At 43.0% G+C, this 18,286-nt stretch overlaps 4 protein-coding genes across 4 annotated transcripts; 3 read left to right on the top strand and 1 right to left on the bottom strand.

The window, feature by feature from the left end:
- The first annotated feature begins 265 nt into the window (after window positions 1–265).
- On the top strand, window positions 266–1,327 carry LOC119731854 (microfibril-associated glycoprotein 4-like). Its single transcript, XM_038205138.1, has one exon. It carries the CDS (start codon window positions 266–268, stop codon window positions 1,280–1,282), a length of 1,017 nt encoding a protein of 338 aa, XP_038061066.1. The 3' UTR covers window positions 1,283–1,327.
- A 982-nt stretch (window positions 1,328–2,309) lies between these two features.
- On the top strand, window positions 2,310–3,587 carry LOC119732646 (ficolin-3-like). The gene has a single exon (XM_038206268.1). The coding sequence runs from the start codon at window positions 2,504–2,506 to the stop codon at window positions 3,563–3,565; it is 1,062 nt and encodes a 353-aa protein (XP_038062196.1). The 5' UTR covers window positions 2,310–2,503; the 3' UTR covers window positions 3,566–3,587.
- Window positions 3,588–5,808: 2,221 nt separating this feature from the next.
- Window positions 5,809–9,995, bottom strand: LOC119731853 (extensin-like). Its single transcript, XM_038205137.1, has 2 exons — window positions 9,951–9,995; window positions 5,809–7,323 (listed from the first exon to the last, which is right to left on the bottom strand). The coding sequence occupies exons 1-2, from the start codon at window positions 9,993–9,995 to the stop codon at window positions 5,809–5,811; spliced, it is 1,560 nt and encodes a 519-aa protein (XP_038061065.1).
- A 5,480-nt stretch (window positions 9,996–15,475) lies between these two features.
- On the top strand, window positions 15,476–17,805 carry LOC119731606 (ficolin-3-like). Its single transcript, XM_038204801.1, has one exon. The coding sequence runs from the start codon at window positions 15,735–15,737 to the stop codon at window positions 16,770–16,772; it is 1,038 nt and encodes a 345-aa protein (XP_038060729.1). The 5' UTR covers window positions 15,476–15,734; the 3' UTR covers window positions 16,773–17,805.
- The last annotated feature ends 481 nt before the right edge of the window (window positions 17,806–18,286 follow it).

The following is an 18,286-nucleotide window of genomic DNA, read 5'->3' as shown; positions in this document are numbered from 1 at the left end:
ATCGATGCAAAGAAGTAAGCGAATTCAGAGCCGAGTATGGAACATGGTGAACTGGGTTTGATTTCATGACTTGGACGTCTTTGAATACGATAAACAAAGACAAGGATGCTCGCATGATCTGGAAATCAGTCGGTTATCACGATTTAATTTTGATCGCAATTGAATGCAACTGGGTCATCAAAGAAGAAAACGCCTTTGTTTGAGTCTTAATTGTTGATTACTGACACTTGAAGAAACTCACGTCGTTTTGGTTGAATTTTTAACAATGAAGCAATTTGTTTTTGAGCTGATGATATTTTTGGGGGCGGTCATTGTTGTCAGTGGACACCTATGTCATCAACGCGAACAAATCATGTACGCCGCGGAAAATCGTGAACTGCGAGGGTTTGTATATGCTAAGAAAACCGTGGGATCTCGTGTCATCTGTGCACGGGAATGCAATATGAAGAAACGTTGCAAGTCGTTAAACTTTAACGACTGCAATAAAATGTGCGAGTTGAACCTCGCCACAAGACGAGAGCATCCCGAAGACTTCAATGCAACTCAAGGGAGTGTGTACTTTGATGCAGATGAGGACACACCTCTCTACTCACTAACTGATGGCTCCTTGAATCGCTACAGAAGTTGCAAGATGCTCTTAGATGCCGGTCATCGTTCAAGCGGTATCTACACAATCTACCCAGAGGGATTCGGGAATGGCGGTCTTCGTGTCTACTGTGACATGGAAACTGACGGCGGAGGATGGATCGTGTTTCAGAGGCGACAAGATGGCAGTGTGGACTTCTACCGTAACTGGATCGAGTACCAGTCTGGCTTTGGCGATCTGTCCGGTGAGTTCTGGTTGGGCAATGACAAGTTGGTGACTCTCACGTCTGATGATTCACAAGGAACATGGGAGCTACGAGTTGATTTAGAGGACTGGGAGGGCAACACGGCATGGGCAAAGTACTCAGATTTCCAAATATCCCCTGGTGAGTACAATCTGAATATTGGCCAATACGATGCAAGTAGCACTGCCGGCGACTCTCTTGGTTATTTTGACAGATTCGTTGGGACTCACAGAGGACGTCCCTTCACAACAAGGGATCGCGACAATGATTCATGGGAGACAAATTGTGCACAAAACTGGAAAGGAGCCTGGTGGTTTGATCAGTGTTTTCTCTCTCATTTGAATGGTCCATATTTCCCGTATGGGCGTGTACAAGAAAACATGGGCGTGCAATGGGAGACATGGAAAGGGTATTTTTATTCTCTGAAAACGTGCAGCATGAAAATGCGTTAATTGGGACGATGAATAATTAATTATGTTGAAAGTTGGCATTTGCAAATAAATAGAATGAATGTTTTTACCCAAGGGAGGTGGTCCTGCGGGGTGGGGATGGGGGAGTGGGACTTTCCCAATGACGTAGCAACTGTGGGAAGGTGTTCGAGTGTCCTGCCTCTGCTCCCCCCCCCCCCCCCAGTCAGTTTACATAGTGTCCTTGGTATTCCAGGGAACTACATGTATCTTGATTGTCTCTGGATTGGAAACTTCATCTTACACAGGAGAACATTCATTTTATGCTGCTGAAAATCGTACGTTACAAATTTGCATATGCAACCAAAGCTGTGCGCTCTCGCGTCATCTGCGGGCATGAATGCAGCATGGATGGACTTTGCAAGTCGTTTAACAAATCTACCCAGCGGGATTCGGTAGTGGCGGTCTAGGACAGTACATTAATCTGCCTTAAACAAGGAGTCAAGACACTATAACAGATGGCAATAGCAACTCCTAACATTTGCGACTATATTTAATTTCAAGGCAGCCAATTCAGGTTTGGTAATCGTTCATCCTTGAACGCAATTAGCTTCAGTGGTTAAGGGCAAGGTATCGTAACTGGCATATTGCTCCCACGAGAACAATATTCCCGCTATCTATTTCATTATAATCGCTGGAGCTAAATCAACATCGTGAGAGCTATTAGAGCTATTATTGCCAACGGTATGACTACTTATTGTAAAGACTGTTACTTAAAATTCTTTATGACGATTATTAATTATCAAAACGAATGCAGACTTCAGCGCTTCACAACATAAAATTATCCATAATTACAGACAGATGAGGTCATTAGTTAGCGGTAAAACATCCGCCAATCAAAGGCTAGGATTTGTGACTGGCGGGAAGACTGACCAATTAAAAGCCACTGTTGTGGACTGACGTATTTATGTCGATATCCAATCAGAGGGATCCACATCGTCTATACCTAAACCCATTCCTCTCTGTGAACTACCAAAACCCATCATCATCAGGCCTCTGTATCAACACAGCAATCTGGCAGTTGTGTAAAGAAGACAGCTAACGAAGGCAGTGTGGCTTGAAATGTTAGTCGTTTTACAACCATGGTTGATAGTTAAATCATACAAGAGAAATCACTGAATGTTGTTTCCTGCAAGTTTATCTGCATTTATCTGGTATTAAACAATACAAGGAAAAAACTGAGATCGACCTAATATCTTCCGTCGTATGAGACCTTCAATTAATAGAAACATGGCGAAACAAATTGTTCGTCGTGAACTATTTTACATAATATCCATCATATGCCAGGGAGCTACCTTGTCTGTCTCTGGATTCGAAACTTCATCTTATACAGGGGAACATACGTTTCATGCCGCTGAAAATCGCGCTCTAAGAGATTTTGCATTTGTAACAAAAACTGTACGATCTCGTGTCATCTGTGGACGGGAATGCAGCATGGACAAACGTTGCATGTCGTTTAACTTTAACGACTGCAATAAAATGTGCGAGCTGAACCTTGCAACAAGACGAGAGCATCCCGAAGACTTCAATGCAACTCAAGGGAGTGTGTACTTTGATGCAGATGAGGACACACCTATCTACTCACTGGCTGATAGCTCCTTCAATCGCAACAGGAGTTGCAAGATGCTCTTAGATGCCGGTTATCGTTCAAGCGGTATCTACACAATCTACCCAGAGGGAGTCGGGAATGGCGGTCTTCGTGTCTACTGTGACATGGAAACTGACGGCGGAGGATGGATCGTGTTTCAGAGGCGACAAGATGGCAGCGTGGACTTCTACCGTAACTGGGCCGAGTACCAGTCTGGCTTTGGCGATATGTCCGGTGAGTTCTGGTTGGGCAACGACAACTTGGTGACTCTGACATCTGATGATTCACTAGGAACATGGGAGCTACGTGTTGATTTAGAGGACTGGGAGGGCAACATGGCATGGGCAAGGTACCCAGATTTCCAAATATCCTCGGGTGAGTACAATCTGCAAATTGGCCAATACGACGCCAGCAGCACTGCCGGTAACTCTCTTCGGTATCATAGAGGACGTCCCTTCTCAACAAACGATCGTGACAATGATAAAGGGCAGTCAAATTGTGCACAATCTTTCCACGGAGCTTGGTGGTTTAAGGATTGTTTGCTCTCCAACTTGAATGGTCGATATTACCCAAATGAGCATGTAACAGCTGATGAGAGGGGCGTGCATTGGTTTGAATGGAAAGGCTCTTCCTATTCTCTGAGAACCTGCCAGATGATAATGCGTGCGATGGGACCCTGAATACATTTTTTCGAGCATGTTTTTAAGTTGGTTATTGTAAACTTAAAATTGCATATTTTTTTTTACCCAAGTATGATACGCCCGCCAAAAAAGGGGCAGCACCCGATTTCTCGAAGCGCTGCGACGCGTCGCAACTCGAGTTGACGCGTCGTATCATCCATTTCACGAAAGTTGCGATGTGTTGAACGCGTCGTAAGTTCCTTGACAACGGTTTAAAACATGTCGCAAGTTACGACGTGTCTAGTGGTCATTGCAAAATAAGAAAAACCCTTTCGTAGCCAGTTTATGCCATAAACATTACATAAACGAGATTATAATACCGAGGCAATGTGTGTAAAGTTGTAAATAGAAAATTCATTGAATAATTATGAATTAGACTGGAATATTGCAGTTGAAATTTCAAAGTAGCTATACAGTCCACTGAGAGCTTGTTTTCCTTCAAAATTGCATCGCACGACCGCCATTTTGTTTTACGTTTTAACAAATGTTGAGCGGAGATCCCACGACTCTTTGTTGAATATCAGACGACTATTTACTGTACGCTGACTTAATACATAAAACAGCACCGAGTTGTGCTATAAATACACCTAAGACGCGTCGCACTTACTACATGTTTTGTGAAATGGATCGCTGGACGCGTCGCAGTTGCGAAGCATCGTAGGGATACGACGTGTCGCAGCGCTGCGATGCATCGTAAGTTACGAAGAGTTCGATGAAATCGGCAATTTCCAAAGTGACGGAGCTGACCGGAGTGTGGATGTAAAATGCCTGCCCGGCCTTCCTAAATAACAGACTGATGAAAAAGAAAATAGACACAACGATTAAAGTTAAGCTATGTTGTTACAACAAAAAAATATTTATAGATGTTTGGCAGGTGCACCTATGATGTTTTGTATAACACTTACACGATGCATAATAATACACCATCTTTCCATCTTGGGCACTAAGGTGGCGCTATTCATGGTGGAATACTTGCGGGGCGTTAAAAAGCATTCGTAAAAAAAAGGGCACTCTTGAGAAAAAGAAGCATAATTTTGATGTCAAACCGTCCTCATTCATCCACCTGTTTTTTAACTTTGGAAACACCACCACTAAACAATATATTACTTGACGGTACTACTGTAGTTTATGCTCGGTAACGCCAGTTGTATTCATTTTGTTAACAATTATCATGAACACCCCTAACCCCCTCCCACATTTTCGAAGGAGAAAAGAGGAGAAAAGAAAAAGACATTCTTAAATATTAATTTAAACATGTAATTTGCATTTTTTTTCGAGGGGAACACTTGTGTTCATCTGTATATAAGAAACTGAATGGAACCACGTCTCCAGAAACACGTAGTGATTTTGGAATATGGTAACCGAGGTGCTGTATGCACAGGAGGGATCACTCTATTGGTTTGCTGTCATAAAATGTAAATTTGCTATCTCAAATTCTGAGAAGAAGGGGGTGAGCCCAGCCCTTAATTAACTGGGATTGGTTACATATCAGGTATGCTGTGCTGGTCTCTTATTTTAACAGACAAATCGCTACAAAACTTGTGTCAAAGACTCGCTCCTGCAAGGCTCTCACTTAGTGCGTGGTAGAATTGACTGCTTTTAAATATTGATCAACTTATCACTAAACTTATCACTAAATTTACTGTTTGCTATTTTGCTTGTATATTGCGCACTATAAAAAAAAGGTTTAATGACCTATGACGTTGAATAAACCGAGTGACAAGAACCAATCCATGATTCAGTTTTCTCAATTTATTGACCAGCAACTAAACCAAATAAGAATTCAATGCTGCATAACGTTCCACAATATCTAACAACGCAAGAAGATGACACTTTACCATTCTGCATCACAACGTTTAGCCAATCAAAGTCTACGGTTTGTCACTGGCGGGAAAACTGACCAATGACAAGGAATGACGTATTACCCCTGTGGACCAATCAGGGACTTAAACACCGTCTGTCTCTACCCTTTCCTTTGCTGGCAATACTAAATACCCTCAACATTAATTATTGTATCATTCAAGTTGTCTACGTTGTCTTTGCTTTGCACTTATTTTACAAAGTGTCCTTGGTATTCCTTGGTATTTCATTGTCTCTGGAACTTCACGTTATACAGGGGAATATACATTGAATGTATATCATGGGAATTTTAATACACTGTAAGGACGCTCCGTATTTTCTCGTCATGGAACAATTTTTTTTTTCAAAAAGCGGGCGCGCTACACAATATCGCATTGTATCTATTAAACGTATCGATTGGTGTAAATGCGTAGCCAGGTCTTGTGTGGGGGAGGAGGTGGCTGTGAGGAGGGGGCTGTGAGGAAGGCGCTGTGAGGAGGGCGCTGTGAGGAGGGCGCTGTGAGGAGGGGGCTGTGAGGAGGGGGCTGTGAGGAGGGCGCTGTGAGGAGGGCGCTGTGAGGAGGGCGCTGTGAGGAGGGCGCTGTGAGGAGGGCGCTGTGAGGAGGGGGCTGTGAGGAGGGGGCTGTGAGGAGGGGGCTGTGAGGAGGGGGCTGTGAGGAGGGCGCTGTGAGGAGGGGGCTGTGAGGAGGGGGCTGTGAGGAGGGCGCTGTGAGGAGGGCGCTGTGAGGAGGGCGCTGTGAGGAGGGCGCTGTGAGGAGGGGGCTGTGAGGAGGGGGCTGTGAGGAGGGGGCTGTGAGGAGGGGGCTGTGAGGAGGGGGCTGTGAGGAGGGGGCTGTGAGGAGGGCGCTGTGAGGAGGGCGCTGTGAGGAGGGGGCTGTGAGGAGGGGGTTGTGAGGAGGGGGCTGTGAGGAGGGCGCTGTGAGGAGGGCGCTGTGAGGAGGGGGCTGTGAGGAGGGGGCTGTGAGGAGGGGGCTGTGAGGAGGGCGCTGTGAGGAGGGCGCTGTGAGGAGGGCGCTGTGAGGAGGGGGCTGTGAGGAGGGCGCTGTGAGGAGGGGGCTGTGAGGAGGGCGCTGTGAGGAGGGCGCTGTGAGGAGGGCGCTGTGAGGAGGGGGCTGTGAGGAGGGGGCTGTGAGGAGGGCGCTGTGAGGAGGGGGCTGTGAGGAGGGGGCTGTTAGGAGGGCGCTGTGAGGAGGGCGCTGTGAGGAGGGGGCTGTGAGGAGGGGGCTGTGAGGAGGGGGCTGTGAGGAGGGCGCTGTGAGGAGGGCGAGTGAGGAGGGGGCTGTGAGGAGGGGGCTGTGAGGAGGGGGCTGTGAGGAGGGCGCTGTGAGGAGGGCGCTGTGAGGAGGGCGCTGTGAGGAGGGCGCTGTGAGGAGGGCGCTGTGAGGAGGGGGCTGTGAGGAGGGGGCTGTGAGGAGGGCGCTGTGAGGAGGGGGCTGTGAGGAGGGGGCTGTTAGGAGGGCGCTGTGAGGAGGGCGCTGTGAGGAGGGGGCTGTGAGGAGGGGGCTGTGAGGAGGGGGCTGTGTGAGGAGGGCGCTGTGAGGAGGGCGCTGTGAGGAGGGGGCTGTGAGGAGGGGGCTGTGAGGAGGGCGCTGTGAGGAGGGCGCTGTGAGGAGGGGGCTGTGAGGAGGGCGCTGTGAGGAGGGCGCTGTGAGGAGGGGGCTGTGGGGAGGGGGCTGTGAGGAGGGCGCTGTGAGGAGGGCGCTGTGAGGAGGGCGCTGTGAGGAGGGCGCTGTGAGGAGGGCGCTGTGAGGAGGGCGCTGTGAGGAGGGGGCTGTGAGGAGGGGGCTGTGAGGAGGGGGCTGTGAGGAGGGCGCTGTGAGGAGGGCGCTGTGAGGAGTGCGCTGTGAGGAGGGCGCTGTGAGGAGGGCGCTGTGAGGAGGGCAGGCAAACCAACAAACCTTCGGAAACAAATTGCAGGTGCTTATATATGTTCTTGTTAAACGTCTCAACCTGCATTACACCAAAAAATCATTCACACTCAACCTTTGCTTAAACAGAGCCGTTTATAATTCCTTTGCATATATATTGCTTTGTGTACATTTCCTATTTCATCGGACTTTTCGACTGTTTATCTGTAAATATACACCCCTAGAAATGCAATGGAATCTCCTTCAACCTCCGTGCCCTCCCGTTACCATGATTACAAAATGTTTTGTTTGGTTGAGCTGAAATAATCATGCTCTACGTCAAGTTGTTTCGGCCGATACAGTTTTGTTGTAAATCACATTTAGTCAATGCATATATGAGATTAGAAGAGGCGAAATCCAGGATGGAAGATGGCAAAAGCGATCAGACTTGTTCATTTCTTCCAACATAATCAACTTTATGTCAGAATTTAGTATATTAGAGTCTGGATGTTTTGTGGACGCAAATCCGAATATTTTGTGATGGCGTTTAAATTTCGTAATTTCATACCACCAATTGAGGTTTGGCAATTATTTTCATTGTAGAGTAATTAGCTTGTGGCCTTCACTCTCAAGAGTAGGCATAATAACCAGAGAAACAATCAATATCGCCAGAATATTTCTTGTTATCGTGTGGAGGGGTTCCTATTGTTAAGACTGCTGCAAAAACATTGAAGACGAAGACGCAATTATTACGCAATGGAAGCTTCAAGTTCCTTTCCGTTTCACATTGAGAGAAAATCAAAGACCGTGAAATCGTTCGCAGTGGTCGAACAAAACAGTTGCTGGTTTTATTATTAAATTTGAAATGGCATCAAGCAACTCAACCCAATGCGACGTTGATGCTTCGCTTTCCCCGACCTGTTATACAGCGACAAGATTACACGCCTTCATCGTAAAAGTCAACCAATCAAACGCTGCGGTTTATTATTGGCGGAAAAAAACTGACCAATTCCAAGCCACTGGTTTGGAATGACGCATTAACATGGATGACCAATCATCGACTTACACACCATCTGGCTCTACGAATTCCTTCCAAGCACTACCTAACGCCATCAACGCCAAATTTGCTTGGAAACACCGCCGATCCTCTACATCGTTTTACAGTTATCGAAATTGCGGTGTACAGAAGTGTGGATATTTTTGTCAGCGTTTGTGCAAGAATAATTCGAATTGTCTTTTTTCCTGCAACGCTTATGTGGTTGTATTATCGTACGAGATAGGTTTATCACCGTTTATACCATAGTTTACCAGGCAAGACATATCGCTTTACTGTCTATTTCTCCCATTGTGAGACCAAACAAGGATCAATTAAATTTGCAGGACTTTAGCATAATGACGACAATGGCGAAACAGATCTTTACGTTGGCACTGTTTGACATTTTATACGTCGGATTTCAAGGAGCCTTTTTGACTGTCTACGGATTTGAAACTTCATCTTATACACGACAGCATACGTTTTATGCGGCGGAAAATCGAGCTCTAAGGGAGTTTGCATTTACAACCAAAACTGTACGATCTCGTGTCATCTGCGGACGGGAATGCAGCATGGATAAACGTTGCAAGTCGTTTAATTTTAACGAATGCCATCAAATGTGCGAGTTGAACCTTGCCACAAGACGAGAGCATCCCGAAGACTTCAATGCAACCCAAGGGAGTGTGTACTTTGATGCAGATGAGGACACACCTCTGTTATCACTGACTGATAGCTCCTTGGTTCGCTACAGAAGTTGCAAGATGCTTTTAGATGCCGGTTATCGTTCAAGCGGTACCTACACAATCTACCCAGAGGGAGTCTGTGCTGGTCGTCTACTTCTTGTCTACTGTGACATGGAAACTGACGGCGGAGGATGGATCGTGTTTCAGAGGCGACAAGATGGCAGTGTGGACTTCTACCGTAACTGGGCCGAGTACCAGTCTGGCTTTGGTAATCTGTCCGGTGAGTTCTGGTTGGGCAATGACAACTTGGTGACTCTGACGTCTGATAATTCACGTGGAGCATGGGAGCTACGCGTTGATTTAGATATCTGGGAGGGTATGGGCACGGCATGGGCAAAGTACGCAGATTTCCAAATATCCCCGGGTGAGTACAATCTGAATATTGGCCAATACGATGCCAGCAGCATTGCCGGTGACTCTCTTGGGGATCACAGAGGAAGTCCCTTCTCAACAAAAGATCATGACAATGATGCTTTGGGTTCAAATTGTGCACAGCAATTTAAAGGAGCTTGGTGGTTTAACTACTGTTTTCAATCTCATTTGAATGGTCCATATTACCCGTTTGGACCAGTAGACCAAAATATGGGCGTGCAATGGCAGGCATTTTTAGGGCGTTTTTATTCTCTGAAAACGTGCAGCATGAAAATGCGTGAATTGGGACCATAAAACTCTTATAAGTTGCAAACACGACACCTGCAAATTAAGAGGAATGGGTGGTTTTTTACCTATGGGGTGTGACCCCAAATCCAAAGAGCCTTAAGTCGAAAGAGTTTTAAATATGAAGCCTTTTTGCAATTTACACACAACAGTAGAAGTAGCCCACATAAATTTATACCCATATATCACATGCACAAATTAAGGCATCAATCTAAGTTATGTATGATTAAGAGAAATATACTTACCTGACCCCTAGAGAATGTGTTGGTATATCTAACATTAACCTTCATGTGTATAAAACGAGTAAGTGTACAGTGGTCACGTGCTCTGATTGCAGAACTTTGTTCTATGAATGACCGCCAAAAACTCACCAACACAAATTTTGAGTCCTGATGGAGAATCGTTCATTAATATTGAAGAAAGGCCAAATTGATATATTTCATTTCCAATTTTTGCAGGGAAGCATGCAGGGAACAGAAAGCGTGGACATTTTGCTTCTGATAAAATTGCTATATAATCTGGGTTTTTTCTGATCCATATTTTACTGACTCTGATTTAGTACAATGGATTTATGTCATCGAACATGATGCAAATCCATGGTTTTTTGTTTTGTTTTATGTCTATCTCTATTTTCAAAGAATTCGTTTATGCCTCCTTGAAATATAAAAGCGTTTTGTTCTATTTTCGCGCTTTAATTTGTCACTCTGACCGTTTACATAGACGGACACTAATTCTGAAAAGAAACTGTATAAAAAAGAAGGGAAAAAGTAAATTATATCAATGGTTTCGTTGTCATGTAATTAACAGCATGTAATTATTTACATATAAGGAAGATGTTGAAAAGGTTAAAGGCAATGGCTTTAGTTGATCTGAAACTGAATATGTCCAGTTTTTGAGACACGCATGCACTCTCTACTTTGGTTAATATGAGGTTTTCTCGTTCATTTTCAATCCCTGCTCATTTGGTCTTGCAAATCTTTCATCCAAATTCATATGAAAATGGGCTAAATAAGCTCAATTGCGTAAAAAGTGGGCAGCAAATCTTGTAACTCGGGCATGTAATTTCGAGAGCTTTAGATTGCAGTTCAGCCCTCGGCTATTTTTTTCATTTTCAATGAAATTTGTTCAAGGCATGTGTCGTTTAATTAAATATAAAACCAAAACAAATTAACTTTAAGAAAGTGAATCAAGGAATGTACAGCTGGCTAGCCATTTCTAAGAAAAAGTATGATAGCTTGAGAAGAATGCACAACACATTTTGTAGACACTAAACATTTGCAAAGTGTCAATGTAATAGAAACAGATAAGGAGAACACTTGACGATAAAAAAACTAGATAAACTTAACACATGTATAGATTCACACCAACGTGACCCTCTCTTTAGTGGTGTGATCATTTTGTTGAATTGGAACCTCAAAAAGAGATTTTAAAAGCCGTATTTTCTTTTTGAATAAAACCACGATATATTTAAATGAAGCTGATATATTTTAAAGCCATTGCGATTGACGTTTAGCATAATGCAAATTCCACATGACGTTGAACCCGAATGTCACTGCCCTTGAATGAATACTTGTATCATGTTCTTCTATTTCGTGCTAAATCCAAAACCAACTCACACAAGATTTGATTGCAAGAAAACCTTTGAACACACGCTTATTTGAAAACGCTTATGAAATCAAAAGCTCTCCCTAATTAGAAACCGTATATTCATATAAACTCAAATCCCTAAAACGTTGCGAACTTGAACGGGATAACTTCAATTTGGAGATATATGAATGTTCTCAATATTTACCTTCAATGAAAACTACTTATTTGGAGTATATAACTACAGGTAGTACGAACTATTATATGGGGTGGACCTTAGTATAACATTTTGCTTTTCTGCTTGTAAATAGCAACATGTACAATTGATATCCACCTAGCACATTGAATAAGCTGAGTGATAAGAAGCTACCTTTTAATAATTGTTATCAACAGTTTTTTGCTTGTATATTGCCGCATAAAACAAAATGGTTCCAATGACCTATGACGTTGAATAAACCGAGTGACAAGAACCAATCCATGATTGATTTTTCTCGGTTCTTTAAATGTTTTCGTTTTTGTAAGAATTTGATTCGAGCACTGTGTTTAGCCTCTGTAACACGCTGGGGCTATGCTTAAACTCTTATACACTATACTTAAGTATATCTACGTTGTCAAAGTGGTTTCATCTTAAAGGGACTTCATAAGCTTCGGTTGATACCGTATAATTGACCTTTTTAGTCAAAGATGACTGGCACCATTGTAAATACACCGTATTATTATATTATGCCAGTCAGCAGGCTAGCTGTATACCTTGGCATTGAAGAATAATTTCTTATTGCCTACAGCCAAGATGTTGTCATAGTAACCACTGCAAACTACCCATCCTGACTTGTTTTCATTAAAATCGCCGGACCAAAATATCTATTGTAGGAGGTCAATTGGTTATCGTCGGTACTACTTCGTAATTAAGAATGCTGCCTTAATTCAAGGCGTCTTCATTAAGTGACGGTTGGTGGAATCCGAAAGGGTTTTCTTATTAAATATTGAGAATAGAATCAAAGAGCGTGAAATTGATATCAAAGGCTGCATCTTTATTATTACAGGACCGACTTCAATAAGGTGACCAGCAACTAAACCAAATAAGAATTCAATGCTGCATAACGTTTTACCATATCTTACAAGGAAAGAAGATTACACTCCTGCATCACAATAAATAACCAATCAAATGCTACGGTTTGTTACTGGCGGGAAAACTGACCAATAACAGGGATTGACGTATTACCCCCTGTAGACCAATCAGTGACTAACCCATCGTCTGCCTCTACCCATTTCTTTCTATGCAATACCGAATTCCATCACCAGCGATCAACGATACCATTCACGTCATCTACGTTGTGGTGTTCAGAAGTCTCAGGTGCAAAATGGCGAAACACACATTTGTTTTGGACTTATTTTACGTAGTGTCATTAGTATTCCAAGGTACTATCTTGATTTTCTCCGGATTGGGAACTTCATCTTATACAGGTGAACATCCATTTTATGCTGCTGAAAATCTTAAACTACAAGGGTTTGCATATGCAACCAAAACTGTGCGCTCTCGTGTCATCTGCGGACGGGAATGCAGCAAAATATCAGCGGAACCATCCCATCCTCGAGTCAGCCATGCACCATACAAAGTTGCAGACCAGTAAATAAACTTCCATCGACCCCAATGATAAATGCTCCCACTTCAGAAATCCTTGAAAAATACTCTCAACTCTCCAAGATGTTCAAGACACACATCAAATTAAAGCTTATTTCATCATCTGAGTTCGATACCTGGCCTGAAAACAACACCTCTGTTTGCGGCTGCCTTGCTGTAGGGCGCCCCCAACGGGAGTTAATTAAATTCCAGCTCCTTTCCACCCCAAATCAACCCCATCCCCCCCCCCCCCACCTTTTTCGCTCGAAATTTCTGTAATCGGATGACGTTCTATCGGCTCCCTGCATGTTTCGGCGCATTTGATGCGGAACCGCCATTGGAACCCCTTTGAAACGCTGCCCACCCCCTCCAGGTCACGTCCCCCCCCCAAAAAAAAAAGCCACTGTCGCGGAATATAAAGGGCATGCGCACCGCTATTATAACAAGAACGATGGGCGACGCCATTTTCAAATTACAGGCTGCAGACCAGTAAATGAACTTCCATTAACGCCAATGATAAATGCTCCCACTTCAGAAATTCGGGAAAAATACTCACAACTCTCAAACACACATTAAAGCTTATTTTATCATCTTTCCTTTGGTTTTCTTGCAATTTACGGGGGGGGGGCAACTGATGACTTTTAGGAGAAATTTCATCCAAATTTAACGGATAACAAGCTCACAGTCCTGTGCACGGCTTCCAACAAAATTGTTTTACAAACCCTCTAGATCATGGCCAACAGTATGCTCAAATACTGAAGATTTTGAGGGCATGCAAATCGTTATTTGGCCGGCGTAGGCAATTTCGGACCGATTTACTTTTCATTAAAATTGCCGGACCAAAATATCTATTGTTGGAGGTCAACTGGTTATCGTCGGTACTACTTCGTAATTAAGAATGGTGCCTCAATTGAAGGCGTCTTCATTAAGTAACGGTTGGTGGAATCCAAAAACGGGGCTCTCTTATTAAATATTGAGAATAGAATCAAAGAGCGTGAAATTGATATCAAAGGCTGCATCTTTATTATTACAGGACCGACTTCAATAAGGTGACCAGCAACTAAACCAAATAAGAATCCAATGCTACGTAACGTTTTACCATACACACACTTTTCGCTCGAAATTTCTGCAATCGGATGACGGTCTATCGGTCCCCTGCAGGTTTGTGCCCATTTGTTGCGGAACCGCTTTTGCAAACCCCTTTTGAAAAGCTGCCCAGCCCCTCCAGGTCACGCCCCCCCCCCCCCGAAGAACTACTGTCGCGGAATATCAAGCGCATGCGCATCGCTATTATGACAAAGAACGATGGACGACGCCATTTTTGAAATTACAGGTTGCAGACCAGTAAGTAAACTGCCATTGACCCCAATGATAAATGTTCCCACTTCAGAAATTCGGTAAAAACGTACTAAAAACTCTCCAAGGTGTTCGAGACACACATCACATTAAAGCTCATTTCATCATCTCTCATTTTGTTTTCAACTTACGGGTGCCAACTGATGGCTTTTAGGTAAAATTTCCATCCGAAGATGATCACCCCTTAAAATAGTCCTGAAGCCCATCGCCATTTTGAAAAACGATGCCTACACTCCATTGCAAAATAGAGCACTTTTAGGGCCCCAATTTCATCCAAATTGAACTGAACTACAAGCTCATATTCCTGTGCACGGCTTCCAACAATATTTCTTTTGGCAAACCCTCTAGTTCATTGCCAATAGTATGCTCAAGCGGGGGGGGGGGGGGATTTGGGGGTGGAAATAAGGAGCTGGAATTTGATTAACTCGCGTTGGGGGCGCCCTACAGCAAGGCAGCCGCAAACAAATGTGTTGTTTTCAGGCTAGATATCGAACTCAGTAACAAACCGTAGCATTTGATTGGCTATTTATTGTGATGCAGGAGTGTAATCTTCTTTCCTTGTAAGATATGGTAAAACGTTACGTAGCATTGAATTCTTATTTGGTTTAGTTGCTGGTCACCTTATTGAAGTCGTTTCTGTAATAATAAAGATGCAGCCTTTGATATCAATTACACGCTCTTTGATTCTATTCTCAATATTTAATAAGAAAGCCCTTCTGGATTCCACCAACCGTCACTTAATGAAGACGCCTTGAATTAAGGCAGCATTCTTAATTACGAAGTAGTACCGACGATAACCAGTTGACCTCTTACAATAGATATTTTTGTCCGGTGATTTTGTCCCCCTATGTCATTAGAATCGCTGGAACTAAATCAATATCGCCAGAGTATTTCTTAGAAATAGAGTAGAAATCAGTGACTGTGAAATCGTTCGCAGGAGATGAAAGCGATAGTTGGTGCTTTTATTATTACATTGGAACTGATAACAAGCAACTGAACCAAATAAGACGCCAACGTCTCGCTTTCTCCATATACAGAGTGATACGACCAGCACGCTCCGAGTATATTATTCAGCCAATCAAATGTTACGGTTTGCCATTCGCGGGAAAACTGACCAATTAAGAGCCCTGATGTAGAATGACGTATTAACTTCGATGACTAATCAGTGAATTACACACCATCTATCTCTACCCATTCCTTCCAGACACTACCTTGTGCCATCAACACGGATTCTCCACATCATTTTGCGTTATCTAAATCACGGTGTACAGAAGTGTTTTCAATTTTATCAGCCTTCGTGTAAGAAAATTGATATCATTATTGGGACGCTTGTCTCTTTTTTTTTTACCACGGTTGATATCGTCGAATAAACGTGAGTTATAGGCCTATCCCCGATACCGTACTTAATTTTTCTCTCATTGTGCGACCAAAGTGAAAAATCGATCGAATTGGGGAGGAATTTAGTATAATGGCGACAATGGCCAAACAGATCTTTGCAATGGAACTATTGTACATTTTATACTTCGGATTCCAAGGAGCCATTTTGACTGTCTCCGGATTTGAAACGTCATCTTATACAGGACAGCATGTGTTTTATGCCGCGGAAAATCGCGCACTCCAAGGGTTTCAACTTGAGAGAAAAACTGTACGATCTCGTGTCATCTGCGGACGGGAATGCAGCATGGATGAACGTTGCAAGTCTTTTAACTTTAACGACTGCAGTAAACTGTGCGAGTTGAACCTTGGCACAAGACGAGAGCATCCCGAAGACTTCAATGCAACTCAAGGGAGTGTGTACTTTGATGCAGATGAGGACACTCCTCTCTACTCACTGTTTGATAGCTCCTTGAATCGCTACAGAAGTTGCAAGATGCTCTTAGATGCCGGCTATTGGTCGAGCGGTATCTACACAATCTACCCAGAGGGAGTTGGGAATGGCGGTCTTCGTGTCTACTGTGACATGGAAACTGACGGCGGTGGATGGATCGTGTTTCAGAGGCGACAAGATGGCAGCGTGGACTTCTACCGTAATTGGGCCGAGTACCAGGCTGGCTTTGGTGATCTGTCCGGTGAGTTCTGGTTGGGCAACGACAACTTGGTGACTCTGACGTCTGATGATTCACAAGGAACATGGGAGCTACGAGTTGATTTAGAGGACTGGGAGGGCAACAGGGCATGGGCAAAGTACTCAGATTTCCAAATATTCCCGGGTGAGTACAATCTGAATATTGGCCAATACGACGCCAGCAGCACTGCCGGTGACTCTCTTGCGTATCACAGAGGTTTTCCCTTCTCAACAAATGATCGTGACAATGATGGATGGGAATCAAATTGTGCACAATCCCTCCACGGGGCCTGGTGGTTTCATAGTTGTACGTTCTCCGATTTGAATGGTCAATACCCAGATGATCATGCAGCCGCTTATGAAAAGGACGTGTTATGGTTCCACTGGAATGGCGTTTCCCCTCTGAAAACCAGCCAGATGGAACTCCGTGCGATGCGATAATAAATACTTTTTTGCGAACGTGTCAATAGGTTGGTTATTGGTAACCCATTTTATTTTTTTTTAAGAAGGCTGATGCGCTCGCCAACCGGACTGTGGATGTTAAATCCCTGCACGGCCATGATAAGTAATAGATGAAAACAAAAATGGAAAAGACAACTATGGTGAAACTGTGCATTGCTAGAAAAAAATGAATGTAATAGATATTTGGCAGGTTTACCTGAAATGCAGCTTCGAGGCTAAATTTAACACATACATGATGCATATACATCTTCCTATTTTGGGCACTATCAGACAATAGGTGGCGCTCTTCATTGTTGCACAATATTGACGACGGGCGTTACAAAAGAAACCCACTCGTGAAAAACGGCACTCGTGAGAAAATATCGGAGAAGGGGATTAACACGTTGAATATCCCCTTCCCTCGGATGCTACGTCACTGATATAAGTTTGTAAATAACAGCGCCCCAACACGTCATTTGATGTCAAACCGTCCCCATACATACCCCTGTTTGAAATTATTTTGAGTAATTGAAGAAATCGAATGAAAGCACCGACATCGAATGAAACAACGGGCTAACGTTTAATCTGGAAAAAATATCTTGTCAAGTTCAGAATTATTTGCGTCCTGACAACAATTCATTGATCACATGGTAGACTGGTTCCCACATCTATCAGAACCAGTGTACCTGCAGAGCAGAGCTGCTCTTACAAAAACAATTTTTTTTCCCTGGTTTTTTTTTTTTTGGACGCCCACAATTGCGAAAAAGTAGTTCAATTGAAAAATCGGCGCATTATTACATTCAACTGACGTTTGAATGAATTTAAAGTTATTTTTAATATCATTTCATTCTTTATGATCTATCAATAAATGCAGCTAAAAACAACAAATTATCTAAAACTGCCTCATATTACAAAAAGACAAATGCCAAAATTCCAATTCTGTTTAGTCTTGATAGAAACACAAATACTGTACAAATAAAACATAGAATTGATAAAATATAGTTTAACCACAAATATCAATTAAAAACTTTGGTCGCGGATTTTGTTGTTGTTGTACAAAGTGGTTTTGTTGTTGCGTTTAAAACTTATGTAAATATAAAAGAGAGAAACAACAATTGTCAAAAAATAATAATCAGTAAATACTTTTGAATACAAATTTAGAGAAAATGAAATAACCTAAATTCAATTTATATCTTATATGGAGTATAAAGCTACAAGGAGCAAAAAACTAGATTAATTTGGTTGGAACTCAACATATATGCTATTTTGCCTGTACATTGCATAATTAAATAATGACACGAGGATGAATAACCTGAGTTGATAAGGACCAATCATTATTGATTCTTATCACTCAGTTTGCTGTTTGCTATTTTGCTTGTAAATTGCATAATTAAATAATGACACGAGGATGAATAACCTGAGTTGATAAGGACCAATCATTATTGATTCTTATCACTCAGTTTGCTGTTTGCTATTTTGCTTGTATATTGCATAATTAAATAATGACACGAGGA

Source organism: Patiria miniata, unplaced genomic scaffold (genome assembly GCF_015706575.1).
Source record: "Patiria miniata isolate m_02_andy unplaced genomic scaffold, ASM1570657v1 HiC_scaffold_24, whole genome shotgun sequence".
Lineage (NCBI taxonomy): Eukaryota > Metazoa > Echinodermata > Asteroidea > Valvatida > Asterinidae > Patiria > Patiria miniata.
Note: the sequence above shows the minus strand (reverse complement) of the source record. Positions and strands in the feature narration are given on the sequence as shown.

Bases quoted from the DNA above. Each gene is read 5' to 3' on its own strand.
- LOC119731854 (XM_038205138.1), top strand. From the start codon at position 266: ATGAAGCAATTTGTTTTTGAGCTGATGATATTTTTGGGGGCGGTCATT.
- LOC119732646 (XM_038206268.1), top strand. From the start codon at position 2,504: ATGAGACCTTCAATTAATAGAAACATGGCGAAACAAATTGTTCGTCGT.
- LOC119731853 (XM_038205137.1), bottom strand. From the start codon at position 9,995: ATGAAGGTTAATGTTAGATATACCAACACATTCTCTAGGGGTCAG. The intron at 7,324-9,950 runs GTAAGTATATTT...TTGTTTCCGAAG, and splicing joins ACACATTCTCTAGGGGTCAG to GTTTGTTGGTTTGCCTGCCC.
- LOC119731606 (XM_038204801.1), top strand. From the start codon at position 15,735: ATGGCGACAATGGCCAAACAGATCTTTGCAATGGAACTATTGTACATT.